The sequence below is a fragment of the Opisthorchis viverrini genome, assembly GCF_000715545.1.
Source record: "Opisthorchis viverrini unplaced genomic scaffold opera_v5_6, whole genome shotgun sequence".
NCBI lineage: Eukaryota > Metazoa > Platyhelminthes > Trematoda > Opisthorchiida > Opisthorchiidae > Opisthorchis > Opisthorchis viverrini.
In genome coordinates this window covers 3,954,451-3,967,505 of record NW_008751662.1, presented here as the reverse complement: position 1 = coordinate 3,967,505, position 13,055 = coordinate 3,954,451, and the positions used below count along the sequence as shown (strand labels likewise).

The 13,055-nt window shown below is 47.1% G+C and overlaps 2 protein-coding genes across 2 annotated transcripts in view; one reads left to right on the top strand and one right to left on the bottom strand.

Moving 5' to 3' along the window:
* The window catches only part of T265_00665 (hypothetical protein), a gene marked incomplete at both ends in the record, with an annotated part of 61,878 nt that extends 54,121 nt beyond the window's left edge, over positions 1–7,757 (bottom strand). Inside the window, 2 exons of the mRNA XM_009164493.1 lie at positions 1,607–2,039; positions 7,567–7,757. Coding sequence (XP_009162757.1) covers positions 1,607–2,039; positions 7,567–7,757 — 624 coding nt within the window. The remainder of the gene's footprint in view (positions 1–1,606; positions 2,040–7,566) is intronic.
* Positions 1,580–11,895, top strand: T265_12601 (hypothetical protein; the record flags this gene model as incomplete). The annotated part of the gene is made up of 7 exons (XM_009164522.1): positions 1,580–1,890; positions 10,180–10,365; positions 10,412–10,617; positions 10,653–10,896; positions 10,935–11,048; positions 11,084–11,753; positions 11,794–11,895. Coding segments are annotated over 7 exons (1,833 nt in total), but the record flags the coding sequence as incomplete, so codon positions are not given.
* Between the last annotated feature and the right edge of the window lie 1,160 nt (positions 11,896–13,055).

Genomic DNA, 13,055 nt, shown 5'->3' with positions numbered 1-13,055 from the left:
TTTTTTTGGGGGCGCCGCGGCGAGTAGCGGGGGCGGGAAGTTATACAGGATTTTGTGTTTATGCCAGAGTCGTTTGACCAACGAGTCAGTGAATCCAAGTGTAGCTCAATCTGGGAAAGGCAAGGGATTTTGCAGAGGTGGGGAATTTGTTCGCGGTTTTTATATCGTCCGCGAAGAGGAAAGCCTTGATATGGGGTATGGCGTCGAAGACGTCACTGATTCACCGATTGACGGATTATACACTGGATCGAGGCTCTTGCCAAAGATTTCCGGGTCGCTTTTCTTCCTCTCGGTCAGTGGCTGCCGTCCACCTGAAAGGCACAAGCGAAAAAAGGTGTTAAACTGCTCTTTATGTTCTCAGCGCGAGGCAGTATGCTGGCCAGCGCGAGGATTCGCATAAATAAATGTCTAATAGTGCCTTAAACTGGGTTCTAGAAAGAGCGTGGACAACCGTCGGAGGAAGGTCATTTCAGGCAGCCACTAACCGAAATGAGAAAAAATTTTGTTTAATGAATGTGTGTGCTCTGAGCTTGAAAATTTTCTTACTATGTCCCCGTCGTGCGTTTGCTGGGTCAACGGTGAAAAACCCGTTTGCCAAGCTTTGTTTGAACAGGGCATAATTAAGAATTAGGTTTCCTCGGAGGCCACGGTACTCCAGGGGAAAGAGATCAAGCATCGCGTGACGAGTTTCGTAATCCACGGATTTGAGGCCGGCAACCATTCTCGTGGCGGCCCGCTGGACACGCTCAATGAGAGCGGCGTCTTTCGTGCGTCCTGAGTAGACAACTTGGTTGGCGTACTCCAGGAGCGATCTGACTTAGGCCCCACAGAGTATTTGGAAGTCCATTCGAGTAATACGGGAGAAGGTGCGTCGGGTCATCCGCAGAATGGCTAATGCCTTTAGGGCCGATTTCTCATGGTGCAGTGAGAAGGAAGAGTTTGAGGAGACCCAGATGCCCAAATCCTTTTTGGCATCTATACCCATTATGTTTTCTGGTCCCTTTTCACCATGCATAACAAAGACATTCGCTGAATCCCGTGCAAACGACATATGGACGCACTTTTCACCATTCAGAGGGAGGTGCCAGTCCAACGACCACTGTTTGACAGAATCTGCATCCATTTGGAGGGCACTGGCATTGTAACTCCAGGATTTCAGGTCGTCCGCAAAAAGTAAACATGGACTCGCAAGAACGTCTGGGAGGTCGTTGACTTAGATCAGAAACAGAAGTGGTCTCAAGACGGAGTCTTGTGGAACTCCAATGGAGACCGGTGCTGGAGAAGAGTACGTCGAACCTATCCTTACTCATATTGATGTGTCTAATAGGAACGCCTTGATCCAGCGAAGGATTTTTCCTTGGATCCTGTAGGACTCGAGTTTATAGGGCAGTGGGACGTGTGAAACCCTATCAAATGCTTTTGAGAAGTCGAAAAATAGGGCGTCCGATATGAGTCCTTCGTCCTTGGCTTGGGTTAAGCTGTCCATAAACACGAGCATGTTTATCAAGCAAGAGCGGTTTGGGAGAAATCCGTGTTGAGCTGGAGATATCAGATTGCTTGAAGTAAAGTGATCTAGGATAGCTCGCTTCAGAATGCGTTCTATTACCTTGCACGGCACGCTAGTGAGGCTTATAGGCCCATAGCTGCCGGGCGATATTCGGTCGCCAGTTTTGTAGATGGGCGTGACAATCGCTTCCTTCCAAGCAGAGGGAAGGTGGCCTTCGTCAAGCGACCGACGAAACAACAGGTGTGGATGATTGGACAGTGTGGAGGACGTTTCCTTCAGGAACCTTGGATAGACCTCGTCAGGCTCCAACGCGCAGAATGGGTTGATCTTGTGCCAGAGTTGATGAATGTCTTCCACCGTGAAGACCAAGTCGGTTGGAGGCTGTTCGTAGTTTCGCCTTGACAAGAGTGGATGTGACGAGGACGCTGGGGCTGAGTGTAGACACGCATAGTGTTCTATGTAAAACTCAGATACCACTGTCGGGTCATTTGTCGGTTCGCCGTTTCTGTCCCTCAAGGAGAACGCGGATGGCCTGTTTCTCCGGCGATGTCTCATGTACTTGAACAGTACGATTTTGTTTTTTTCATGAAATTAACAGTACCAAAGGGGTTAGTCACCGCTGTGGGACAACACTGTGAACGAGTTTTTGGAGAACTCCTCATATATCCTCACATGTCCGGAATCTGGCGCGTTCCTTACTATACAGGTCTGTTTTTTGGGACATGGCATTTCAAATGATCTAAACACAACTCATAAATCCCGGACTGTGGACTGTGTACGGGTATTATGTTGTTCTCGCATCTAACAGTGTGTAGGTTGGCACACCGCACCTGCTGCCTGACCAAATCCCGCTTGATGCTCTTGATGGGTCAGGAGGCAGGGCTTCAACACATGTGGTGCTGGGCCGAAGGGGTCTACGACAAGCTGTACATGTGCTCAGACGTTGATGTTTTCCTATCAGTGCGAGCAAACATACATTGTGGTATCAATTGAACCAACAAGCGAATCTCCACAAGTGTTTAGCGGGGGACTTGAGCTGGGTAGACAATTCCACCAATTCTATAGAATAGAGCTGAATATACCCCATCCATTACTGGTGCCTATGCGAATCTGGAGTACTTTTCCAAAATGATGCCACTAAACAAGGAAGAACTGTAACTGTGACTCCCTTCACTGGAGAAAGAACTTGTGCCGGTGCCCGCAGTCGTTTTGCGACGACCGGTGAAAGCACCCCGGCGAATAGCTGAGATCAGGGATGAACTGAATAGTAGAATTTAACTGCACTAACACAATGGAACCGTTCACATCATTATCCAATCAGAGCACGCCACTTAGAGTGCCACGCTGGTCGTGCGGAGCCTGTTGCTTTAGTGCACCGCGGCCGGTTTTTTCGCTGAATTTATACGTAAGTACTGAGAATTCACAACCTTACTGAGCTTCAGCTTATGGTCGTTCATTCCGTTTCCATCCACAGAAATTAGTGACCCCTATCTTCAGAGGATCATTACCCCTTGGTAATTCCATGACGGTCACTATACTGCAGTCTAATGGGCTTTTTCCTACCCTGCTTCCTAAGGCGTTGATTTAATAGAAGACCTGCTGGGGTGATTGAGGCTTGTTGGGATCCGATATATTGAGGTCACGTGGGATTATCTTTATTCGTTACTCGTTAACATGATTGTCAATTTCGGGAACTTTTCATGGCTTTGTACACAAGATCAAGGCTTTCACACAAGTCGCTCAGCTGTTATACCACTCACCTGAAATGCACAAGCAAAAAGTGTGTAGCACTGCTATTTGAGGGCAGTATGTTTGTCAGCACGAGGATTCGCATAAGAAAGCGTCTAATGGTGCTTTGAATTCGGGACAAGATGTAGCGCGGACAACCGTTGGATGAAGGTTGTCCCACGCACCAACTACCCGAAGTGAGAAACTTTTCCTGATAAAACTGCGCTCTGAGCTTGAAAATCTTAGATGGATCGATGGTGAATAACCTGTTGGCCAACCTCTGTTCAAACAGGACACAGGTAAGCATCAGGTCACCTCGGAAGCGATGATACTCCAGGTGAAAGAGATCACACAGCGTAAGACGCACTTCATAGTCCACGGGATCGATGCCAGCAACTTTTTTCTTGGCAGCTCGCTGGACACGCTCAATGAGGGTGACGTCCTTTTTGCGTCCTGATTAAACAATCTGGTTGGCTTATTCAAGAAGCGTTCTGACGTAGTTCATATAAAGCATTCGGAAGTCCGTGCGAAGAAGGTTCGCCGAATTATCCGTCGAACGATGAATGTGTTTGAGAGGATTTCTCATGGAGCAGTGAGGACATTTTTGAAGAGAGCCAGGTACCCAAGTCCGTTTTAGCATCCATCTTGGCGATAACATCTCCGTAGGTTTCTTGTACTTAAGTGGCACTTTTGTTTTTCCAGGTGAGGATTAGTATCGTGACTTGTTTTCGTATGTTCCGCTGGCGGGTTTCTTATTTACAGCAGTTCCACATTTCGCGAAGTGAAGTGCGGAAGTGTAAAAAAAATTTGAGGCGCCTTTTCCAGAAGACGCCGAATCCTTTCAGGTTGTTTTATGTGGACTCCCAGGTCGTCCGCGATTACTGGCCAATTCGGTGTATGTAGGAATTTTCAGTACGCTGCTGTCTGTTTCGCGGCTTTGGCTATCAGATCATGCGGGACGACTGTGTCCACGATCAGAGAGCCTACTTTCGATGGAGTGAACACGCTACTTACGATCCAGGGAGAGGTACTGGAATTTGTGGAGCGTTTTACTTGTCTTGAAGGTGTATTAGTTCTGATTGTAGTGTGACAGATGAAATGAATGCATGAATCTGCAACGTTTGGGTTTTGTTTTCTAATTTGAGACGCCTATGTCGTCTAAGTGGTTTACCCCTGAATCTCAAGGGATGTGTGTATCAAGCTACCGTACGGGCTGTTTTTTTTGTATGGCTGTGAGAATTGGCATGTTCGAGCAGCGGAATTGAGACGTCTTCAGGTGTTTGACAATCGTTTTCTCAGGACCGTCGCTCGTGTGGATTGGTGCCGGCAAATCCGTAACGAGGCAGTTAGAAAGCTCGTTTACGTATGCCGAACCATCGTTTGCCAAAGAGTGCTGTTTTCCACGCCCAATTCAGAGTAGCGTAAGCAGAGGGGTGGCCGACCTTTGACTGGGCAGAGGAATATAAAGGAGATCACGAAACGCATGAGTGCTGTCGGTTCAACCCGCCTTCCAGGATGGGGACCGCGTGATCCTTGCTCTGCCTGGTTGGAGACACTACAAGATGTGGCTTCCAACCGATGTCAGTGGCGTTCTTGTCAGTTTCTATCCAGATTGTCTGAGTGAGCGTCTGGAGGTTTATGCACCTCGGAATGATTGTGGTAAGCTAGCACTAAGCCCCCTTCCCCGTCCACTACTCTTTTGAGAGTGCACAACATTTGAGGGTATACAACTATCATCGGGTTTGCCGTAAGTTTGGGGCCAAATAAACTCTAGTCAAGCGGACGTTTGTTATGTGCCTCGCCTCTAGGACTGTTGTGCCGCAGTTTTCGCGCCTCTGTAAGGCGGTCCTCGAATATGGGCTTTATATTGGATGGGCCTTTTGAATGCGCGCCATGATCCTCCGTATGGCATTCAGCGAGGAAAGAGAGACTAGAAGCCTAAAAGTTCGCTTACTTCTCTTTCTGCGTAACCGCTCTGCGTGAACGGACCCGTTTTCAGGCTTTGTGACGCACCCACCAAGGAGCGACTGTGCCAATTTTGTTGGTGTGGTTGTTCTGGAGAACTTGCTCTCATGCTCCCGTCTACTAGAGACGCCTTGGCGGTCTTGACTGCCGCATCAGTGAGCTGGATAACCTTCTTGGCAGCCAATGGACCCGGAATGGATAGCGCCAAGTTCTCTTTCAGAGAGGAACGTTCGTTATCGACTTCAACCCAGGTCGCTTAGTTTTTTGTATTTGTATCTTCCAGAAGTGTCAGTTTTTTTCGGCATCCCGACTAAAACCAAACATTTGCAATGGTCTTTTGCATTCAGGAGTGAATACTTGGTTTCTTTTTTTGCAGCTGTCTAGTTTAAAGTGGAATGCATCATGCCCCTAAGATAGGGGCAGACGCGGAAAACGGGTCAGGAGAATTAGATAATTGGTTTATCTGGTCGTCCTGTAGGCTCGCACACTTAAAGTGGCACCAGGCTTGGGAGGCGCGTGATTGCACTTCACGTCTAACATTTGATGGACGTTCATTCAGTCCACATCTATTACGGTTGACGGACAGCTGTAGAGGAGAGTGGGGTTGTAATGATCTGGCTCACTGAGCTATACTGGGGGTGTCCGCGCGACACTCGCAGTCTTATATCTGGTTGGTTGATGGTTAAATATCTGAGGAACACAGTTTCCTGGTCTTCCAGGTTAGGGTTGTAACACGCGTGCGACTTGTTTTATAAAAAAGGTAATGTATTTATGTGGAGCGAGATGGCTCATTGTTTCGAGCGCGAATTTACTGACCGGAAGATCCGTGGTTCGAACCCGACCTCCGCCCCCTCTGCCTAGGCTTGGGCAACCTGGCAGTGTCCAAGCCCTCGTGTTTCCTTCTGGTGGCATGGCAGCTAGGCACCGAAAGGGTGCCACAGCTGAACGATGACACAGAACCGCAGATGGTGGACGTAGAAATCCTTAGATCCTCGAAGTATTTTGACCATATATGTTTTCTCGGGCGCCACCAAGCTCCTTGTCCGGATGATCTCTTTCCCACATTGTTTCAAGATGGGAGTGAAGTCCTCAGGCAGTACTTGTCCGGTCTGTTTGCCTGTGTTTGGGTAAAGGAGGCTGTCCCAGATAACGGGAGGGTCAGCAATAGTGCCCATTTTCAGACAAAAAGGGGCTCGTAATGAGTGTGGTAACCATAGGGAGATAAGCTTGATCCCGGGGGTAACGAGACTGTCGGGATCATTTGTGTTTCATCGCCTTATGGTGGCTTGTTAAACACTTACTCGACAGCAGCAAGCAGGATTCCGGGACATGCAGTTAGTAAACACTAAGCTGTGGGACGTTTTACCTATCTTGGCCGTTGTAATAGGTCTGATTTTAGTGTGACAGATTAGGTCAGTGCATGAATGTGCAAGGCTTGGGTCGCAGTTGCTAACTCCGGACATCTATTACGTCAACGCGCTGTATTCCTGAATCCCGAGGGACACGTATATCAGGCTTCAATGCCTGTTGTTTTATTGCCGACTGTGAGACTTAACCTGTCTCATAACGGTAGCTCGTATGTATTGTTGTAGGCGAATCCCTAACGAGGCAATTAGAAAGTGACTGTTTCCTTGTGCAACGGGGACTTCCATTGAAGAGTGTGTCCAGCATCGTAAGCTGTGTTGGTTAGGATATGTACTACGTTAGAAGAATATGGTTTCCCGGAGAATGCTGTTTTCCGTGCCCAGTTCAGAGTGGGGCAGCAGAGAAATGGCCAACCTTTGACCTGGTAGAGGTGTATGAAAGAGGTCACAAAATGTTGGGATGCTATTGGCGCTACTCGCCTTCCAGGATGGAGATTGTGTGATACCCACTGCGCATGGTTGGGGACACTGCAAGATATTGTTACTAACTGGTGTCAGTGATGTTCTTGTTAGTTTCTATCCAGATTGCCTGAATGAGTGCCTGGAGGTGTAGGCACCTTAAAATAATTATTGTAGGCTAGTACCAGTGCAATTTCACTCTTTTTCTTCACTTGAAGGCTTTGAATTACTCACGAGGACCCCATGCTAGAGATGTACACTCGGGTGCTTTCTATGCTGATGCTTGTAATTTTCACAGTTCACCTTTATGTTGAATACCGACAGTCCGGAATGGAAGAAGCAAGTGGCCGACTGAGCTTTTGTTCGAAGTACTGTGCCCAGCAATCCAAACGTTCTATGCTGGATATCAGAAAACCATTCTGGCCCCTGATAATTCCTCTGACAAGAGGCTTCCGAGAACCATTTTAATGAATTAAGTGGTGCAACCTGCGAACCTTCCAGGCATTGGTTGCCTTTCTCATTTCCTCGGCTTTCTGAACCCACCAGGCTTTCAGGTTCTCACGGATATTCAGTTTTATCTGGAGCCGGTTGGTTCTTTGGGTTGAGTTGTGGTTGCGGTCAGGGGGAATCTGTCGCCGGGCTTCCAGCAAAGCCCCGTTAATGTCTGACGTAGGACGATCCACAAGATGTTCTAGGAGCCAGTTCTGAAGCTCCCGTTTGGTTTCTGGGTCCATCAGCTTCTCAACGGCTAAGTGAGGTGTGTTCGTTTCGCATAGACATGAAAAGCGCAATGAAAAGCATCGGCGCATAGGTGTATGGTCGGGGTCCATGCTGGTGTTCCAGAAGGAGAGGCTTGTATTGTTCAACCGTCGCCACCGATAACTAGCGGCGATCTGGTCTATTTGGTTTGGGACTTGTTGGTTGATGGCCATCACGTCGGAAACCACCGGGGCATCAGTATAGTGAACGTAGCTTCCGTGATGCTCTCTTGTAATATCCTAATCAGGTTGGTGCAGCAGAGTGAAAATCAAGCAGGATTTCGCCTTGGCCAGTTTTGTATCGATCATATCTTCACTTCGGGACAAGCATTGGAACTGCGCCGCTCCTTCCGGTGACCAATAATGATATATTTCTCGATCTCGGATCTGCTCCTGGCGCAGTCAGTCGTCAGAAACTGTGGCAGTGTCTGGCAATGAAGAGTGACCCTTCTGAATCCTTGTCGCTTATAAAGGCTCTGTATGCGTCTTTCCGTGGACACGGGCGTGCATACGTCAGATTGCCTCGAGTTCAATACACCCAGTCGTGTCAAGCAAGGGTATCCTCTCTCGTCCTTCCTGTTTAAGCTCGTAATGGATGCTGCGCTTAATGAAAACTAAACAGTGTCATCAGTAATGTTGGTGTCTTTGGTGATGAAAATGGTGCCTCTTCCACCTCGGGGATCAAAGAACTGGGACGTTCGCTCACGTACATTAAGTTCGCCGATGTTATTGCTCTTCGATCAGACTGTTTAGAAATTCAGACTATTTCAACTAACCTGAACAGTCCTGCTGCAGATTTCGGTATGCGCTTCACACTTGTGAAGTGTTACTGCAAGTTTGGGTGGGATCAAACCTTATGCTTTCAGGTGGACCGATTGATTCAGTAGTAGGTTAGGTTGGTCTATCTGGCCAGTTCCATAAATCCCGGCGAACTGGCGAAGAAAATCGGTTCTTGAATTAGGAAGACCAGAGCAGCTTTTGCCAATCTTTCATATTTGCGGCCTCCATGTGACGTCAGGGTGTAGGGTGTACAATGCCGCTATCCGAACCGTCATACTTTATGAATCAGTGACATGGCCGCTGAATGCGGAGGAACTTCGAAGACCTGGTTTCACCATTGGCGCGTCTGAGACGTTATGCGGGTCTGGTGGTAACAGCAGATCGGTACTGCTGAGGTACGCTAGATGGTTCTTGGGAAAGTTCACTCTAACGCGGTAGATCAGTTGATCTCGCTTCACAGGTCACAGTAGATAGGCAATGTATTTTCTATACCAGGAGACTGTTTGCCTCGTACAGCCGTCTTCATCCAGCCTTGTATCGGATGTAGACGACCCAGGGATCGTGATTTGATGACTGCAACGAAACATGAAAGCACTCATCAGTCAACTGAGTCTCATTGGCAATTGCTGTCTCCTTGGATAGAGACTTGTGGAAAAGACAAACTACTGGCTAATGACTGTAATAGCGGTATTTTCCTCAGATTAGTCCTCAGTCTGAACCTCAAGCTAAGGTTTTGGTCAAAAGCAACCACCAAAGTGCACAACGTATATTTACGCCAAGAACCAGCACGTCGTATATAAAGTGTATGCTGCGACAAGGTTATGGAAATTCTGATGCCTGGATGTGCCATTGGCAACCGGCTTTGGTTAGTATTGGGTCATGATTAGCTGTTGGGTCCAGACTTTCGACCAACCGGAGCTCGGCTTGATGCCAAACCGGCAAGCGGCCCCAAATTTTGGCTAATCTCGGTCGCAGCACCGCCCAGCTGACAGCAGTATCGACGCAGTCAAAGAAAGGTTTCATAATGCCGAGTGCGTTGCTGCGGCGAACTAAAAGCCCGGATATCATGGTTGTTCCCGGAGATCTGAATGCACAAGTGGGCAGGCTTAGCGTATCTGAGACTAAATTAGGAGGTCGACATGGATCGGATTCGGTACGGTCTTGGTCGTTTAGTTCTGAGGGCTCTGCTGATTCAACTCGCAATCGCCCCATCTCTGAATACCCCACCAACATGGATTTCTGCAATTAGTCGCCCTGGCAAAGCATCCGTATCACCTGCTATAAAACCGGCATCTACTTGCTAAGGGCAACCCTCGATAAAAGCTGTCATCCTCAGTGTAAGTTAACTTCATATGCAGAGCGCTGATTCAGTGCATGAAAAAAACTACTGCTGCTTTACACGTTTAAAAGACCTTTGGTCCAAGCCACAAAAAATATTTTCTGCGAGGATCTTCCCGCCGTCTATTAACCGTGTATTATAGAGGATTGAGATCTCGCCAAAGTCAGGTTTTCGGCTGTTCATTCTCTGCTAATATCTGTCCGTACAATGTATCAGAATTTCCTCCTCGAACCTTTATTTGTTATCCGTTTGTTAACGCCCACCTTTTTTCTGTTTCAGCGCGGTATACTGCTTCATCGGTAAGCAGATAAGCCTCTGGGCAAACATAATGCGACCTCACCTGTTCACGTATTTCCTGCTCTTTGGGCTTAGTCTTGCCCATGAACCTCGAGAATTTACTGCGGACCAGTTCGATACCCAAGTGAAGCAGAAAGAGTACACTTTGGTTATGTTCTATGCTCCATGGTATGACTTGCTGTTCATTATTGTCCATTGATTCTTCGTCTTATAGGTGTGGCCACTGTAAACGACTCAAACCAGATTACGAAGCAGCTGCTAAAGTTTTACACGCCTCCAAGGAGAATGTGCAACTCGCTCGCGTGGATTGCACCACACAAGAGAGTCTGTGCACCAAATTCGGAGTGGGTGGCTATCCTACACTCAAGTTTTTCAAGAACGGTGATCTTGTTAGTGACTATTCAGGCTCCAGAGATAAAGGTCTGTCATCCTTAATGTGTTTCTCACCTTATTAGATGGCCTTATTCGGTTCATGAACCAGCGATCACAACCAGCTTCAAAGAGCATATTATCTCCCGACAAACTGAAGGAATTGTTGGACAGCGAAGCAGCACTCAACCAACCTGTTGTAATAACTTATGCGAAGTCGGAGACAGACGCTTGGCTCAAAACATTTACTGATCTAGCGGGTGAAATGTTGGATGACGTCATTTTTGGGCATGTGTTCGACCCTTCCCTTGCAGACTTGAGCGACTCCAAGTATGTTCTCCATTTGCCTATTTTCATGCTCACTTCAGCCGTGTACGTTTACTTAGACCAAAGAACTTACATACGAAAATGGAGGAATCAGCTGTTTCTTACGATGGGGATCTTTCTGCTTCTGAACTAAAGAACTGGATCATGAAGCATGGGTACTGTCTATGCCGTAATAGCTAATATTTTCCAGCTTTGGTTTCGTAGGTTACCGCTCACGAGAAAATACAAAGTTCTTTCCTCAAGATAACTTGCTTGTTTTGTATAACAACATTTCTATTGCGCAACATCCAAAAGGAGTGAACTATTACAGAAACCGCCTGATCAAACTTGCCAAGACGCTGGAAGACACACCACCGAAGCTCACCTATGCTTATTCTTACTCCGCAGACTTCTCCCATGAACTGGCTGATCTAGGACACGAATCAGCCGAAGAATTTCCTTTTGTTGCAATCTTCTCAGCCGGTAAGAAATACAAATTGGGCAAATACGAGCCGGGCGCTTTCGTCGAGTTTGTGACTAAATTCAAGTCAGGAGCCCTTACACCATACCTAAAGTCGGAACCCATCCCCACAAAACAAGACGGCCCGGCCATCAAAGCCGTCGCACTTAATTTCGATGAAGTGGTGAACAACCCTCAAAAGGATGTGTTCATTATGTTCCATGCTCCATGGTGCGGTCACTGCAAGCAGCTGATGCCGAAGTTCGAAAGCCTGGCGACGACTCTTAAAAACGAGCCCACCTTGAGCTTGGTGGTCTATGATGCCACTGCGAACGACGTTCCAAGTCCGTTCACAGTCACAGGTTTTCCGACTCTATACTTTGTTCCAAAGAACGCCAAGAATAATCCTAAGTCCTACGAGGTGAGTTTTTTTGTTTTTTTTTTCACCTACGACATTACAGGGCAATCGTGAGGAAGAAGACTTGCTGAAGTACCTCGCCAAAGAAAGCACCGATGGGCTTGTTGGTTATGACAGGCAAGGAATGCCGAAGAGAGAAGAGTTGTAGTGTGTCAAAGCGTCTGCTTTCATTCGTCCATGTGGACATTGGGTTATTGGTTTTTTTATTGAACTACTTTCAATTCCATTTTCGATAATGTTCATCAATTTGGATATTTAAGGTAATGCTTACAACTTACCAAATTTAGAAGTTGGTTATCTACTTCTGTTCTTCCGCACGCATTACTTGGATAGACCGACGTTAAAAATAACTTTGAAGAAAAAGACTGGCAGTTTCACATCCTGAAAGGAATCGCGATTTCGGTCCCGGTTGTGTATCGCCTATGAGATCAGGCATTGAGACCAAATTGCACAGCGCTATGTTCTAACGACGCAGTTGATCATAGTTGATAGGCAGACGCGGGTCGAGACATCCTAGAGGCCGCTTCATCCTTCCTACTAGAAAGTAGCAAATACTTCACGAATGACTGGACAGCTTGGCACATACTTGAAACCTAGTCATAATGGTCTGCAGACTACTGACCTCAGACCCTTAAACAATATGTTCTATCTCTTTGCGGGAATATCACCCACTTCTGAGAGGAACCAATCAGAAGTGGACCTCACAGGGTCACATCTGTGTTTTGCATTGATGCAAACGAAATATATCAGGACATAAGTGGGTCAAAACAGCACGCATTAAATACCATCGGTTTCCTTCCTTATCCGGCATCAGTTTAACCACTGTGTTAGTGCAGTTCAGCTCGGTTTATCATGTTGCTGACCCTAAGACTGGCTTATCCGAACGTACGGTCCACATTTTTTCATGTATGGATTTTTCTTTGGGTGGTTACCGTACGCGAATTGAAGATTATTCCTACTCGCTTCATAGGCTATTTGATTGTGGATTAATGATACCAAACGAGAAGTATAGGAATGAGACTTAGGCTTTGCTAAGTTCCGTCACATGGTAGAACACCGAAGATGACATCTAATCGGAATGGCACTTGTTTTGAATAATTTGTGCTCTGATATTGCGATTTCAGTTTGATTCAGCCTTTGTCGTCTCAGAAGCCTGTTTTGACCTCTAGCTTGAACCCGTTTTTAAATCAACTAGCAAGTGTAAAAAAACAGAAAGGTAATCGTTCAGCTGTAACACCCTTTCGGTGCCTAGCTGTCATGCCATCCGAAGGAAGCATGAAGGCTGGTATACTGTCAGGTTGCCCA